Source organism: Chiloscyllium punctatum, chromosome 48 (assembly GCF_047496795.1).
Source record: "Chiloscyllium punctatum isolate Juve2018m chromosome 48, sChiPun1.3, whole genome shotgun sequence".
Lineage (NCBI taxonomy): Eukaryota > Metazoa > Chordata > Chondrichthyes > Orectolobiformes > Hemiscylliidae > Chiloscyllium > Chiloscyllium punctatum.
The window spans coordinates 27,523,439-27,540,409 of NC_092786.1; the positions used below are offsets into that span (position 1 = coordinate 27,523,439).

Below are 16,971 nucleotides of genomic sequence, written 5' to 3' on the forward strand. Positions count from 1 at the left end.
TCAATTCTTCTCTGGCCACAGGAGAGGTGCCAGAGGTCTGCAGGACAGCCAATGCGTTACTCTTGGGGTAGAATGACCAAATGATTCACTCGACACCCAGGAATCATAAAATCCCTGCAGTGTGGAAGCAGGCCATTTGGTCCATCAAGTCCACACTGACCCTCTGAAGATCAGCCCACCCATACCCAGCTCCGCCCTACCCTATCCTTATAATCCAGCATTTCCCATAGCTAACCCACCTAGCCTGCTCATCCCTAGACACTATGGGCTATTTAGCATGGCCAATCCACCTAACCCGCACGTTGTTATATTGTGGAAGAAAACTGGTGCACCCGGAGGAAATGCACTCAGATATAGGGAGAAAGTACGGACTCCACACAGACAGTGGAATCAAACCCAGGGCCCTGTTGCTGTGAGGTGGCAGTGCTAACCACTGAGCTAATGTGTTGCCTCACCATAGTTCATTTCCAGTATCAAAGAGTTTATTCAAATTACCCTCTGAAAATTCAGAGAACTCTTTCCCAAATAATAGAAAGACACACATTTACTTCATCCTGCCTTTAACATTCTCAAACGAATCATATTATTAATTAGTTTAATTGGAAATACATTTAATTAATCATATGACTGCGTGGCTAGAGATGAACCTTGATCCTCCATGATCTTCATGATATTTACCAGACTCTCTTATCTCCCTTCTTCAGGCTTTTCACATTAAACTACAGAAACTACATTAGTAGTTTCTTTCTCAGTCGGTTTGCTAGACACCCCTATCTTTATCCTTGGGTGTCTTACAATGTATACATTCAACCCACATTCCAATGTCTCCTGGTTTCTTTACTTGTGATTCAATTCTCCCTGTAATGATATGGGGGCTGATTTTACTGTCTGAAACTGGTTTACTTTCATGACTTTTTGAAAATACTTTCCTCTATTGCTTTTAGTGATTTTTTTTGTATAGGTGAATCTATAACTACTATGATTTTTGGCAGACTTTAACTAAAACCTACTAGTGGTATTATAACAGATTGATTAATAATTAAAGAGAAATTTGTTAATTAAATGTAGTGTGAAATCTATGTCTTATGTGTAAGCAGTTGCAAATGCATATCACAGTTCTGCTATTATGGATCCATGGACCCACTATTGTTCAAACTTCTGCAGACTTCATTAAGTAAATATTTTCCAAATCTTCCCAAGACTACTGTCAGCCATGTTTTTATTGTTTTTGCCATGGGCAATCATCAGCTATTTTATGCTGCTCAGACATGGGCAGAGTTGATAAAGTGTGGGGCTGGAAAAAGCACAGCAAGTCAAGCAGCATCAGAGGACTAGGAGAGTCAATGTTTCAGGTTGGAACCTTTCATCCAGACAGCTGTAACAGTACCATTACTCAAGAAAGGAACAAGGAATAAATCAGGAATCTAAAGGCCAGTCGATTTAAACTTGGTGTTGGGGAAACTATTGGAAGCAATTCTGTGGCACAGAATTGAAGAGGCAGGGATTAATCAAGAATAGTCAGCATAATTTTGTTTAGGAGAGGTTATATCTGACCAATATGATTGAATTTTTCAAAGAGCTAACCAGGTGTGTAGATGAGGGCAATGCTTTTGATGTAACTTACCTGCACTTCAGCAAGGCTTTTGAAAAGATTCCACATGGGTGACTGATAGTAAAGGAAACAGCCCATGGGATCCAAAGAAATTGGGCAAATTGGATCTAGAATTGGCTGAATAGCAGGAAGCCAGGAGTAATGGTTGAGGGGTATTTTTCTGACTGGAAATCTGATACAATGAGGTCTGACAGGGTCTCAGTTGAGGCCCTTGCTGTTGTGGTTTACATAATTGATTTAGATGTATGCAGAAGGCTCGATGATACAAAAATTGGTGGTGTTGTAAGTAGTGAGGAGGATTGCTTTCGACTACAAGAGGATATAGAGAGACTGGTCAGAGGGCCTGATCAGTGGCAAACGGAATTCAATCTGGAAAAATGTGAGGTGAGCAGGACAAACAAGGCAAGGGGATCAGAGGAACTTTGGTGTGTATGTACACCATTCTCTTAAGTGATTAGGACAAGTGTACAAATACCTTTAATTTCAAGACATAAAATTTAAGAGCTTCAAGAGGCGATAGTGCGAAAACTGTATAAATTGTTGGTTAGGCCACAGCTAGACTATTATGTGCAGTTCCATAATCCACATTATAGAATCATAAAATCATAGAATCCCTACAGTGTGGGATCAAGCCATTCAGCCCATTGAGCCACACCAATCCTCCAAAGAGCATCCCACCCAGACCCACCCCGCAAGCTCCCATCCCACCAACCCTGTCTCTGTAACTCTACATTTTCCGTCACCTAGCCTACGCAACTATGGATGCACTAGACAATTTATCATTGCCAATCCACCTGACCTGCAGATCTTTGGACTGAAGTGATGTGATAGCACTATACCAGATACAAAGGAGATTTACCAGGATGTTGCCTGGGCTGGAGAGCTTCAGTTTTAATGAGAAATTGGGATAAAACAAAGAACTGTGGATGCTCGAATTCTGAAAAACGAACAAAAATTGCTGGAGAAACTCAACAAGTCTGGCAGTATCTGTGGAGAGAAAGCAGAGTTAACATTTTGAGTCCAGTGACTCTTCTTCGAAATGGAGATTTTATTTGGTCAGACTGGGTTGTTTTCCTTAGAGCAGAGGAGATTGAAAAGGGACATGATTGAGACGACAGACATAGATAGGGCAGACAGGAATAAACTTTTCCCCTTGTTGAAGCGATAATTGACCAAGGGGCATAGATTTAAGGTAAGGGAAAGAAGGTCTGGAGGAAATGTGAGGAATAGACTTTTTCACCCAGAAGGTAGTGGGAATATGGAGCTCACTGCCTGGAAGGGTGATAGAAGCAGAAACCCTCATCATATTTAAGCATTTAGATGTGCACTTGCAGGAACTATAACACTAAATTGGACAAACAGGCAGAAACTAGCCACCAGGATACATGAACATCAACTAGCTACAAAAAGACATGACCCACTCTCACTAGCATCCTTACATACGGATGACGAAGGACACCACTTCAACTGGGACAACACATCCATCCTAGGACAAGCCAAACAGAGACACGCACGAGAATTCCTAGAAGCATGACATTCCAACAGGAACTCTATCAACAAACACATTGACTTCGATCCCATTTGCCACCCCTGAGGAAAAGAACAGGAAATGACATCACCATAGGAAATGATGTTACCACATGAAATGGCATCACAAACCCAAGGAAACTCAAACATATAGATAGAAAGCGGGCTACACCACCAGTCTTTCATCCAGAGGCCCACTGAAGATGTTACCGAGTGTGGTGATGAAATGTCTGAAAACGAACCTTCCAGCTCAGTGAGCAAACCTACATCCAGATGTACACTTATGATGACAAGGTATTATAGGCAATCGAGCCAAATGCTGGAAAACGGAATTAGAGTAGTTAGATGGGTGATTTCGAACGGTATAAACACAATGAGCTGAAAGGTGTTTTTCTGTGGTGTAGATGCATATATCCAAGGCTGCTATAGGAGACACAGGAGGAGATTGTTGGGGCCTTGGCAGAAATAATTAATAGTTCACTGGCCACAGGTTAAAGTGCAAAATGACTGGAGATTAGCTAATGCAGTTCCTTTGTTCAAGAAGGTCAGCAGCATGGGGAAATTCTGATAAAAAATCTGAAGGACTGGATAATTCATACTTTGAAAGGCAGGGATTGATCAGCGATAGTGAGCATGGATTTGTTAGATGGAGATCTTGTCTGATTAATCTAATTGAATTTTTTGGAAAGGTGACTTAATATAGTGATGAGGGTGGTGCATTCGATATGGATTACAGAGACTTCAGTAAAGCCTTTGACAACATCCTGCATGGAAGGCTGGTCGAAAAGATAAGATTCCACGGAATCCAAGTCAAGTTGGCAAACTGGATCCAAAATTGATTTATAAATCGGAGCCAACAGGTGATGGTGGAAGGTTGTCTTTATAACTGGGAGCCTGTGATCAGCGGTGTAGCATAAGAATCAGTGCTCAGATTCTTGCTGTTTGTTATGTATGTTAACAACTTGAATGTGAATGTAGAAAGTATATTTAGTAAGTTTGCAGATAACATGAAAATTGATACTGAGAAGGATGGTGTTAGGCTAGATTCTGATATTGATCAGCTGGCAAATTGGGCTGAACAGTTGCAGATGGAATTTAAACCTGATAAGTATAAGGTGATACATTTTGGGATGTCTAAAAAGGGAAGGACATATGCAATGAATGGCAGTTCCCTAAGTAGTACTGAGGAAGAATGGGCCCTTGGTGGTTAAGTCCATAGATCCCTAAAGATATCAGCACAGGTAGACAGAGTAATGAAGAAGGTGTACAGGATGTTTGCATTCATTAGTCAGGCAGCAAGCAAGGAAGACTTCTTACTACTTTATAAAATATTGGTTAGGCCTCTACTGCATGCAGTATGTTGCCACAGTATTGGAAGGATATGATTGCACTGGAGAGGTTGCAGAGGAGATTCACCAGGATATTGTCTGGGATGGAAAGTCTTGATTATGAGGAGAGACTGGATAGGCTGAGTATGTTTTCCTTGGAGCATTGGTAATTCAGATCGTGAGAATCTGAGGAGCAAATGACTTTGAGGAATTCTGAGAAAAGAATTTCACCTGGAGGGTGGTAGAAATATGGAACATGCTGCCTGAGAGGGTGGTAACGTCTGGATGAATACTTAAAATGCCAGGCATAGTAGACTATGGACCAGGTCCACGTGAAAGGTGTTCATTGGTTGACATAAACATGGTGGGCTGAAAGTCTTGTTCCTATGTTGCATGACTCTATGGCTTTATGAGATCTCAATGATTCTATGATCAAGTAAAAGTGTTCAATGATACTGAGGGAAGTAAGGGTGGAAATTGCACTGGCCATAATTGTTTAATGTTCCTGGGGGATGGGAGCAGTGCCAGCAATGTGGGGAATTGTAAATTTCACCGTCTTTTTCAACAAAGGATGTGAGAATAAGCTCAGCAACCACAGGCCATTCAGTTCCAGAAATAATGCCGTGCACTTCAGTTTACGGGTACATTTTCAAAACACTGGCAGCTTTCTGTTTCTCTTATTTCTTGAATAGTGGTGATAGATTTGCAGCTTTCCAACCTGTTGGGGCATTTCTGGAGTCTTTGAAATTTTGGAAGATTACAACCCATTCTTTCTGTGCCCACTTCCTTCAGACATTTGGATGCAGACCATCAGATCCAGAGGATTTGGCATCCGTTAGTCCCATTGGGAGAGTCAAGTCTACTCATGGTAAACTCACAGAGATCTGCTATTGTCTCCAGTCATAAATTACATCTTATCGCCATCAAAACAACCTAAACCTTCCTTTGCTCTTGAACAATCAAACCATACTGTCAGGCAGGGTACAGAACAGATCACATGACCCCATTTATTTAAGCTGCTGTCCCAAAATCCTTGTTATCCTTGCAATAATAACAATCTTAGCTCTTGGAATAAAAAGTTGTTTTCATTAGGAATGCAATGTACGGAAGGCTGATGAATGCAACCTCAAATTGTAGCTTTAAATGCAAGCCAATGGGAAAAGAGTAGGGGCTTGACCTTTGAAAATGCCAATGCAGACCTGATGGGCCGATTGGCTTCTTTCTGTGCTTAGCTATTCTTTGATTCTAAGTGCTAGCCACATCAACCACTAACTCAGTTGGCTGGATGGCTGGTTTTCATTGACATAAACATTGTGGGTTCAATTCCTGTACTGGCTGAGGTTACAATGCAAGACTCACATTCACAAATTTACATTGTCATTTCCTGAGGCATGGTGGCCTTCAGGTTAAACCACCATCAGTTGTCTCTCTCTGACAGCAGGATTTTATTTTACTTACAACTATGCCACCAGCTCCAACTGTGTTGGGGCGTGATGGGGTGAAATAACTCAGCAAGTCACCCTTTATTTATACACAAATGGTCTTTGACTTTAGTATTGCCTCATTTCAGAGTCAGGTACCAGAGTCTCTCTGACACTCACCCTTTTTATCTGTCAGCCAGGACTCCCTGATTGGACCAGATTAACAGCCCTAATCAGGGAACTCGTATTCTCTGAAATCCAGCTGGCTGACCTTGTCTCAGTCACTAAAGGGGGAAGTACAACAATTGCGTAAATCAACAAAATATAGCACACTGCATTACAATACATTTTATAACATGTGCTATTACACTGCAACAATGCAAAATGCTGTACAACACTGCTTGATATCACACCATTACAACAGTGCCTCATAACATGATATTTCAACCCCAGGTTACAGCATAACATTGCCCTACTGCCTTATAAAATTGTAAGATTAGATTAGATAAAATTAGATTAAAGGGGAGTTTGGTTGTTAACAATCCTGATACCCTTTTCTCTAGGTGTACGCTGCAAAACAGCATCTGAACCTGGTCAGCAGCTGGAAGGCAATGGTGGAAGAAGGTGGCTACCTCTCACTGTGGAGAGGAAATGGAATGAATGTGACAAAGATAGCACCAGAGACTGGCATCAAGTTTCTGGCTTATGATCAGGTAATTGGCACTTTTCAGGGAATTCTCTTCTCAGAAATGTTTAAACATTTATTTTGTAAATTTTATTTCATGGTTATAAGTACTGACCTCATTTGGCTCATGACTGTAATACTGTTACAACACAGTGATGAACCCTTCTGTTAATTAAACCAAATGCTCAGAAAAGCTCACCTCACCTCGTCATCTGTTAAAATATGAGTGACAGAGAAGCCCCAAATTCCACTATTTAAAGAAAATAATATTAATGTATTCTTTACCTCTAAGCGTGAACATTAAACAACATCTATTCACAACTCCAAACACCCCTCTTTCTCTTAACTGCTTATTAACTACCTCCAATCATATACTGTTTCAATAAACACTTATTAAAATTGCACTAACTTAATTTCAAAACCATACAGTGGCTGTCATTGTCAGTATATTTCTTCTTCGGCGAAAGATTTCCCTGGGTCGTGTTCTTTCTTTCACTGCAAATATGTTTCATATGAAAAGGTTCCTTTGATAGAGAGTGTTCCTAATTTCTTGGATCTGTTTTAATGGCAGTTACTCTGTCTGACTAATGTAGGCATGGGATTGAGGGTGATTTGGCGATTTGGATCAGAAATTGGCTAACTGAAAGAAGACAAAGAGTGTTGGTCGATGGAAAATGTTCATCCTGGGTTCAGTTACTAGTGGTGTCCTGCAAGGATCTGTTTTGGGGCCACTGCTGTTTGTCATATTTATAATTGACCTGGATGAGGGCATATAAGGATGGCCTAATAAATTTGTGGATGACACTAAGGTCAGTGGAGTTGTGGATAGTGCTGAAGGATGTTGCAGGTTACAGAGGGACATGGATAAGCTGCAGAACTGGGCTGAGAGGTGGCAAACAGAGTTTAATGCAGAAAAGTGTGAGCTGATCCACTTTGGAAGGAGTCACAGAAATAAAGAGTATCGGTTCAGGGTAAGGTTCTTGGTAGAGTAGTTGAACAGAGAGATCTTGGTGTCCATGTACATAAATCCTTCAAGTTGCCACCCAGGTTGATAGGGTTGTGAAGACGGCATACACTGTGTTAGCTTTTATTGGTAGAGGGATTGAGTTTAGAAGCAATGAGGTCATGTTGCAGCTGTACAAAACTCTGGTGCAGCCACACTTGGAGTATTGTGTACAATTCTGGTCACCGTATTCTAGGAAGGATGTGGAAGCTTTGGAAAGGGGTCAGGGGAGATTTACCAGGATGTTGTCTGGTATGGAGGGAAGGTCTTATGAGGAAAGGCTGAGAGAAAAGAAGGTTGAGAGGTCACTTAATAGAGACATATGACAGGTGCTCGTAAGCTCTCAGTGCAGAACAGCAATCATTCTCTCTTAAAGGTACAGAACATGCCTTCAACTTCATAGCAATACTGACTATTTAAAACAATGGATTAAGTCTCAGAAAACTTTGTAGATGCTGCAGATTTGAAGAACCCTGCCAGCTCTCCGTCTGGAACCTAACTGATCAACCTACTGAGTGGAAATGCTGTGCAAATACACAATGTCTCAAGTGTTGCTTTTTTTGTTAAGGTGCAGAGAGAATAAAGACAGAAACACAGTAACACGCATTTAGACACACAGAAGAACAAACAAAAAGTTACAGGTACATAAAGAGATACACACAGACAGCAAGGCACATAAACAGGCACACAGAGACCAACACACAGTCACACTCAAAAGGTGGAATCTTATAGAGGCACGAATTATGTGAGCTCTGGTAGAACTGAACAAGATGTCTGTTGAGAACCATCCTTGCAACAGTTGCAACTTGTACCATCTTTTATGCTTTTCACAAGCAGCATGATGAGATTCTCAATTGGCAGCGTGTGTTGCTAATGAAAGGGGATAATTGTTTGTTTTACACCTTGGGCCCTGCTCATCTCATTAATATTCACCTTCCTGTCTTGCAAAACTTGCTAAACAAGCTGAACGTTGAGAGAATTCGACTGGAAACCAGAGTGAGCTCCTGGCGAATTCCGCATGTTTGTTCTGGCACTGGGCACCAAGATCTGAGGGCATGCTCCATGAGCACTAGCCACATGCGCCCCATATTCATGGGCATTAGTATCTGATATGTGCTAGCTTCTAAGAACACCCATGACACATCTCCAATCCGGTTACATGACACTTCTGCACGTCGGGCTGCAGTGCTAACTTTCATTGTAATGCTCCAGGAAGGATACTGTGTGCTCAGGGACACACACCCAGTTCATGGACTGGACCGGGCTGCATCTCCAGGCTCTTCACTTACTCTTGTGGCACTCACTCACACGCAGCATTTTTGTGCTTTGCCCCCTCAGCCAGAGATTTGAGGCTTTTATAGTTTCTGCCTGCCTTGCCACAATAGAAGGAAGCCTGTCATGGTTATCAGCAGGCCTCAGTCAAATCAAGCTTTTGTTTGGAGAGTCCCTGGACTCAGTGCTTAGCATTGCTACCTCACAGCACCAGGAACCCAGGTTTGACTCCTACCTTGGGCGACTGTCTGTGTGGAGTTTGCATATTCTCCCAGTGTCTGCGTGGGTTTCCTCCGGGTGCTCCGGTTTCCTCCCACTGTCCGAAGATGTGCAGGTTAGGTGAATTGGCCATGCTAAATTGTCCGTAGTGTTAGGTGCATTAGTCAAGAGTAAGTGTAGGGAAATGGGTCTGGGTGGGTTACTCTTTGGAGGGTCAGTGTGGACTTGTTGAGCCAAATGCCTGTTTCCACACTGTAAGGAATCTAACTTAATCTAATCAAGTCTTCAGTACCAGTGTAGGGCTATAGAAATGCTCTGTCAGTCATTCAGAGCATCAGAATCAGGATGCTGTCCGTGTAGAAGTTGGGAGGTGAATGCTGGGCACTTTGAATTTTTCTGCCTTAGATTGAGCCATTTTCTTCCTGGAATGAGAGAGAGGTGAGAGGTGAAAGTGGGAGGCACATTTCTATTGCTGGTACATGTCTAAGTGACTGGGCAGTGCAAAGGGTTAGCTATGTTAACTATGGTGGGTTTTGGGATTGGTGACAGCAAATGAAGGAACATGTTTTGGGCAGTAGTGAGAGTGGAAGAGCTTGCGCCTTGGTGGGAGGTGGGGATAATAGCAGAGATAGAGTGAGTGTGACATATGAATCAAGAGTGTGGTGCTGGAAAAGCACAGCAGGTCAGGCAGTATTCGAGGAGCAGGAAAATCAACATTTCAGGCAAAAGCCCTTCATCAGGGCTGGAGAGAAGATGGTAACACACATGCTTGCAGAAAGGAGAAGATCCGTGATTTTTTTTTACATTGCTGTGAATTCTTCCAACAGCTGAGAATTTATGACCTGGGTGGCAAATTCAGACAAGGTTGGCAGGGTCTGGTGTCTGCTGGTCCTGGGGTAAGAGAAAGTCCTGCCTCTGCACTAGCCAATCCAACAGGACTTCCCACAAAATGGGGCACAATTTTCCCCCTGTTTGCCACTTCCTGGACAAATAGTAGGAACTGTTTGTGCCGTTCAGCTCCAGGTAGATGGTTATTGTTCGGGGACATAACAGACTTTAAAGACAATCAGGGATGCTGCTCTTTCCATAGACATTCTTAGACTGGCAAGATGTTCTGGGAGCAAAGTGTGGTAAGATAGGATGGAAATTGAGTTTGAGATATGCCACACACAGACACAGACATCCATACGCATATTCAAATAGACATGGAAGCACTAAAGAAAAACCGAAATAACTGTGGATGCTTTAAATCAGAAACTAAAACAGATGTTTCTGGAAAAGCTCAGCAGGTCTGGTAGCACTTGTGCAGAGAAAACAGAGCTAATGTTTCAGATCCAATGACCTGCCTCAGACATGGAAACACATGTGCAGGCATACAGAGACCTATGCACAGACACGTAAAAAAGCGAACGCATGCATACAAGGAAGCACACACATAGAGATGTGCATGGAACCAGAAAGAGATGAACAAAGATGCAGAGGGACACCCACAATACAGAGCAGACATATAAAGAATTAAACACAGAAACAGCAAGCTTGATGGACAGCAGAGACACGGAAATATCGCAGATCCACATATAGAACATAGAAGAACATAGAAAAATACAGCGCAGTACAGGCCCGTTGGCCCTCGATATTGCGCCGATCCAAGCCCACCTAACCTACACTAGCCCACTATCCTCCATATGCCTATCCAATGCCCGTTTAAATTCCCATAAAGAGGGAGAGTCCACCACTGCTACTGGCAGGGCATTCCATGAACTCACGACTCGCTGAGTAAAGAATCTACCCCTAACATCTGTCCTATACCTACCCCCCCTTAATTTAAAGCTATGCCCCCTCATAATAGCTGACTCCATACATGGAAAAAGGTTCTCATGGTCAACCCTATCTAAACCCCTAATCATCTTGTACACCTCTATCAAGTCACCCCTAAACCTTCTTTTCTCCAATGAAAACAGCCCCAAGTGCCTCAGCCTTTCCTCATACGATCTTCCTACCATACCAGACAACATCCTGGTAAACCTCTTCTGCACCCGTTCCAGGGCCTCCACATCCTTCCTATAGTATGGTGACCAAAACTACACACAATACTCGAGATGCGGCCGCACTAGAGTCTTATACAACTGCAACATGACCTCAGGGCTCCGGAACTCAATTCCTCTACCAATAAAAGCCAATATGCCATATGACTTCTTCACTGCACTATTTACCTGGGTGGCAACTTTCAGAGATCTGTGTACATGGACACCAAGATCCCTCTGCTCATCCACACCACCAAGTATCCGACCATTAGCCCAGTACCCCATCTTTTAGTTACTCATACCAAAGTGAATCACCTCACACTTTTACCCACATTGAACTCCATTTGCCACCTTTCTGCCCAGCTCTGCAGCTTATCTATATCCCGCTGTAACCTGCCACATCCTTCCTCACTGTCAACAACTCCACCGACTTTCGTATCATCCGCAAACTTGCTCACCCAGCCTTCTAGCCCCCCCTCCAGGTCATTTATAAAAATGACAAACAGCAATGGTCCCAAAACAGATCCTTGCGGAACACCGCTAGTAACTGCACTCAAAGATGAACCTTTACCATCAACTACTACCCTCTGTCTTCTTCCAGCCAGCCAATTCCTAATCCAAACCTCCAACTCACCCTCAATGTCATACCTCCGTATTTTTTACAGTAGCCTACCATGGGGAACCTTATCAAACGCCTTACTAAAATCCATATTCACCACATCTACCGCTTTACCCTCGTCCACCTGCTTAGTCACTTTCTCAAAAAATTCAATAAGGTTTGTGAGGCACGATCTGCCCTTCACAAAACCATGCTGACTATCCTTGATCACATTATTCCTATCCAGATGTTCATAAATCCTATCCCTTACAATTCTCTCTAAGACTTTGCCCACAACAGAAGTGAGACTCACCGGCCTATAGTTACTAGGGTTATCCCTACTCCCCTTCTTGAACAAGGGAACCACATTTGCTAGCCTCCAGTCTTCTGGCACTATTTTTGTAGACAACGAGGACATAAAAATCAAGGCCAATGGCTCTGCAATCTCCTCCCTTGCTTCCCAGAGAATCCTATGATAAATGCCATCAGGCACAGGGGACTTATCTATTTTCACTCTTTCCAGAATTTCCAACACCTCTTCCCTACATACCTCAAAGCCGTCCATTCTAATTAATTGTGACTCAGTATTCACTCCAGGTCCTGCACCCTAAAGCTACAGTCTCGGTTCCCATGCCCCTGCAGAGTTAGTTTAAACTGCCACCAAGAGCACTAGCAAACCTCCCCCCAAGGATACTGGTGCCCCTCAGGTTCAGGTGTAGACCATCCTGTTTATAGAGGTCCCACCTTCCCCAGAATGAACCCCAGTTATCCAGATACCGGAATCCCTCCCTCCTGCACCATCCCTGTACCTCCTGTATATATGCAGAGAATGACACAGAAATGAACATGATGCACAGAGGCCCAGAAGAGTTGGAGAATTTGCGGAATCAGAGATAAGTGTGTTACTGTGGATTACTGTGTTTCCTATGACTGGATTGTCATTGTCTTCTCCATTAATATCACTGTGTTCCTCATGCTTTAGCATCCAGATTCCATATGTCTTGCTGCAGTTCTATAAATACACACAAATTAAAAATTAGACGTCATAGAAAGTTTTAGCAGAGTGCAAAACTGCTTCTTCCCTCATGTTCCAGCTCTTAATTCTTCACAGTTTCCCTTGTGACAAATTTTGGAATTGCTCCTGGAGAATGTGGGGTCAATAAGCTTTGATTCATTAAGAGGCATGATTCCAAAGCCAACAATCTCACTTGTCATAGTGTATAGGAGTGTGCAGATAGGTGGATTAGCCATTGGAAATGCAGGGTTACAGGGGTAGGACAGGGGAGTGGGATGCACTTCAGAGGGTTGGTATGGACTCGATGGGCCAAATGGCCTGCTTCTACACTGTAGGGATTCTATGATTCTGCTTAATGGTACTCTGGGATATGTGATTGCCTGCTTTCATTGGAAGCCTTCTTTAATGACTTACTCAAATGTTAGTGATTACAGATGTCCATTCATATTTGATTATCATCAGGCAAGATCACGAAATTAACAGAAAAGCATTAGATGTTATTAAATTAATTACATAAGAATGATTATAATGAAGATATTCTCTTGTTCTGCATTTTTGAACAGTATAAGAAGTTTTTTGATGATAGCCACTCCAAGCTAGATATCCATCAACGCTTTTTAGCAGGATCGCTCGCTGGGGTTACTGCTCAGACCATCGTCTATCCCATGGAGGTAGGGACTCTCTGAACTTGCTGTTTTCAATCTGACAATAAAACTAAAACTAGGTATTGTGGAAGGAAAAGTTTTACTTGGTGGCTGCTTGGAAATATACTGGATAAAAAAATTTAGTTTGTAATTACTCTTTTTTTTTTACATTTGTACAAACGCCTTGTAGTTTGACCAAATCAGATTGTTTCTGTTCATAGATGTATGAAGGGAGGATGCTTGGCTAGTGTTTCCGCAGGTAAATATACACCACACAGTGTAAAATGTTGCCAGTGACAGCAGGAAAATTCCTTGTATGATCCAGGCTAATGTTAGTAACTCTCACAGTGTAATTCTGGTAATATTAATGGGTAAGGAAGAAATGGCTGGTACCTGCTCCTGGTCATTATCTTCAGATTCTGGATTAGTGGTGCTGGAAGAGCACAGCAGTTCAGGCAGCATCCAAGGAGCTTTGAAATCAATGTTTCGGGCAAAAGCCCTTCATCAGGAATAAAGGCAGTGAGCCTGAAGCGTGGAGAGATAAGCTAGAGGAGGGTGGGGGTGAGGAGAAAGTAGCATAGAGTACAATGGGTGAGTGGGGGAGGGGATGAAGGTGATAAGTCAGGGAGGAGGGGGTGGAGTGGATAGGTGGAAAAGGAGATAGGCAGGTAGGACAAGTCTGGACAAGTCATGGGGACAGTGCTGAGCTGGAAGTTTAGAACTAGGGTGAGGTGGGGGAAGGGGAAATGAAGAAACTGTTGAAGTCCACATTGATGCCCTGGAGTTGAAGTGTTCCGAGGCGGAAGATGAGGCATTCTTCCTCCAGGCGTCTGGTGGTGAGGGAGCGGCGGTGAAGGAGGCCCAGGACCTCCATGTCCTCGGCAGAGTGGGAGGGGGAGTTGAAATGTAGGGCCACGGGGCGGTGTGGTTGATTGGTGCGGGTGTCCTGGAGATGTTCCCTAAAGCGCTCTGCTAGGAGGCGCCCAGTCTCCCCAATGTAGAGGAGACTGCATCGGGAGCAACGGATACAATAAATGATATTAGTGGATGTGCAAGTAAAACTTTGATGGATGTGGAAGACTCATTTAGGTCCTTGGATAGAGGTGAGGGAAAGGTGTGGGCGCAGGTTTTACAGTTCCTGCGGTGGCAGGGGAAAGTGCCAGGATGGGAGGGTGGTTTGTAGGGGGGGCGTGGACCTGACCAGGTAGTCACAGAGGGAATGGTCTTTGCGGAAGGCGGAAAGGGGTGGGGAGGGAAATATATCCCTGGTGGTGGGGTCTGTTTGGAGGTGGCGGAAATGTCGGCGGATGATTTGGTTTATGCGAAGGTTGGTAGGGTGGAAGGTGAGCACCAGGGGCGTTCTGTCCTTGTTATGGTTGGAGGGGTGGGGTCTGAGGGCGGAGGTGTGGGATGTAGACGAGATGCGTTGGAGGGCATCTTTAACCACGTGGGAAGGGAAATTGCGGTCTCTAAAGAAGGAGGCCATCTGGTGTGTTCTGTGGTGGATCTGGTCCTCCTGGGAGCAGATCCGCCAGAGGTGGAGGAATTGGGAATACGGGATGGCATTTTTGCAAGAGGTAGGGTGGAAAGAGGTGTAATCCAGGTAGCTGTGGGAATCGGTGGGTTTGTAAAAAATATCAGTGTCGAGTCGGTCGTCATTAATGGAGATGGAGAGGTCCAGGAAGGGGAGGGAGGTGTCAGAGATAGTCCAGGTAAATTTAAGGTCAGGGTGGAATGTGTTGGTGAAGTTGATGAATTGTTCAACCTCCTCGCGGGAGCACGAGGTGGTGCCAATGCAGTCATCAATGTAGTGGAGGAAAAGGTGGGGAGTGGTGCCGGTGTAATTACGGAAGATCAACTGCTCTACGTAGCCAACAGAGTCCAGTCATTCTGCAAGATTAGTTTATATCTATATGTGAAAAGTTTTGCAAGTCAACATATAACAACTGAATCAGGAGTCTATGTTTTAGAATCCTAGATTAGAATCACAGAATCTTACAGCAGCAACTGAGGCAATTCAGCCTGGTGTACCTCTTCCAATGCCTCTTATCATGTCTGTCAAATTTATGGAGTCAGAAAGTGAATATCACATTCAGTTTGCAAGTGAGAAATGTGAATCTGTAAGTAACTTCTTAGACTCATTCATAATATATTCCATCGAAGAGGAAAGATTGAAGAGCAATGCTATCAAAATAAATCTAAAAGCACACAATGCTTTGAAAATTAGTGGTAGACAGAGTAATGCTTTTGATGAGGTCAGCCAGATGGATGACATAGAATATGAATTCCCTGATTGAGGCTGTTAGTTTGGTCCAGTCAGGGAGCTCTGGCTGACATATAAACAGGTGTGTCAGAAGTTCTGTTCACTTTTGATAGCTGGGTCTGAGGAAGCTGGATCAGTATCAAGGATTTTCCATGTGTAAATAATGGGTGACTTGGTGATGGGATATTGGCCTCTGTGAACTTGTTTCAGTGCAACAGGAGAAAAGCACACTGTTGAACAAATTTCCTCACAATCGTCATGTTTGAATTGGGGTAAGCATCATGCCATTATTTGGGAAGCATGACTCTTCAATCCTGCCATTTAAGACTAGGCCCAGTAGGTGGAAAGAATGCATTATTTCTTATAGGCAAATGACATTGGGGCAGACAAGAAGCAACAAGTAATCCTCCTGACAGCTTGTGGAGCTCTTTTGGATATTAGGAGCCTAACTTTTCTTGAAGTATCAGAAACTAAATCCTTTCAAGTGCAGTTGGATTTAGGAAAGCAATGTTATGACCCCAAGCTTCCACTAATTCTAAAATACTATAGGTTTTAATAATCAATTCAAGAACCAGGGGACTCCGTATGGGGACTTTTGACTAGGCTAAGGTGACTGACAGAGGCATGTATGTGACTTTGGTTTAGTACTTAATGAGATGCTGAGGAACTGTTTGGTATGTGGGATTAATGATGTAACCATGCAATGCGCCTACTAGCTGAAGCCCATCTAGACTTCTAACAGGCACCGCAACTGGCTTTATCTTTTGAATATGTGGCAAGTGGAGCATGTGAGTTACATGGTATTCTAATGGAAGTAGACAGCCTCACCACTCTAACTGAGGTGGGGAACAACAAATGATTGAAGGCAATGGCACAGACTCACCCAGGACATATCTGAAAAGAGGGATTCTTGGTCAGCCCACAGCAAAATCCCAAAACAAAGCCAAGCCTCAGCCAAAAGGATAAAATTTTCTTCAAGATGTGGGATAGCAAGCTGTTATATTTGTTGCTGGTATACAGACCCAAGACAGTAAAGGAATCCCACGAGACCTGAATTGAATAATAGAACTCATAGTCCAACATCCAGGAGCACACCCCAGAAAGTCCTCCTACATTTGGTTTAGAACAGTTGCTTAAATGGTCACCAGGTTCCAATGGAAGTCGATACTGGCGCAGTCATTTCAGTGATCGCAAAACTAATCTTTAACAAAATTCACTGTGGACTTCAACCCCCAAGTTTGTGCAAGACTCAGCTAGACTGAGAATCTTTTGCCAGGGAACCTTTACAGATTAAAGATACAACTTTACAGAGGGATCTTGTGGTCCACGTCATAGATCCCTCCAAATTGCCACCCAAATT

The 16,971-nt window shown here is 43.3% G+C and overlaps 1 protein-coding gene across 1 annotated transcript in view; it reads left to right on the forward strand.

Annotated features, from left to right (window-relative positions):
• The window catches only part of LOC140469157 (mitochondrial adenyl nucleotide antiporter SLC25A23-like), a 49,392-nt gene that overhangs the window by 4,822 nt on the left and 27,599 nt on the right, over positions 1-16,971 (forward strand). Inside the window, exons 2-3 of the mRNA XM_072565474.1 lie at positions 6,452-6,601; positions 13,268-13,375. Coding sequence (XP_072421575.1) covers positions 6,452-6,601; positions 13,268-13,375 — 258 coding nt within the window. The remainder of the gene's footprint in view (positions 1-6,451; positions 6,602-13,267; positions 13,376-16,971) is intronic.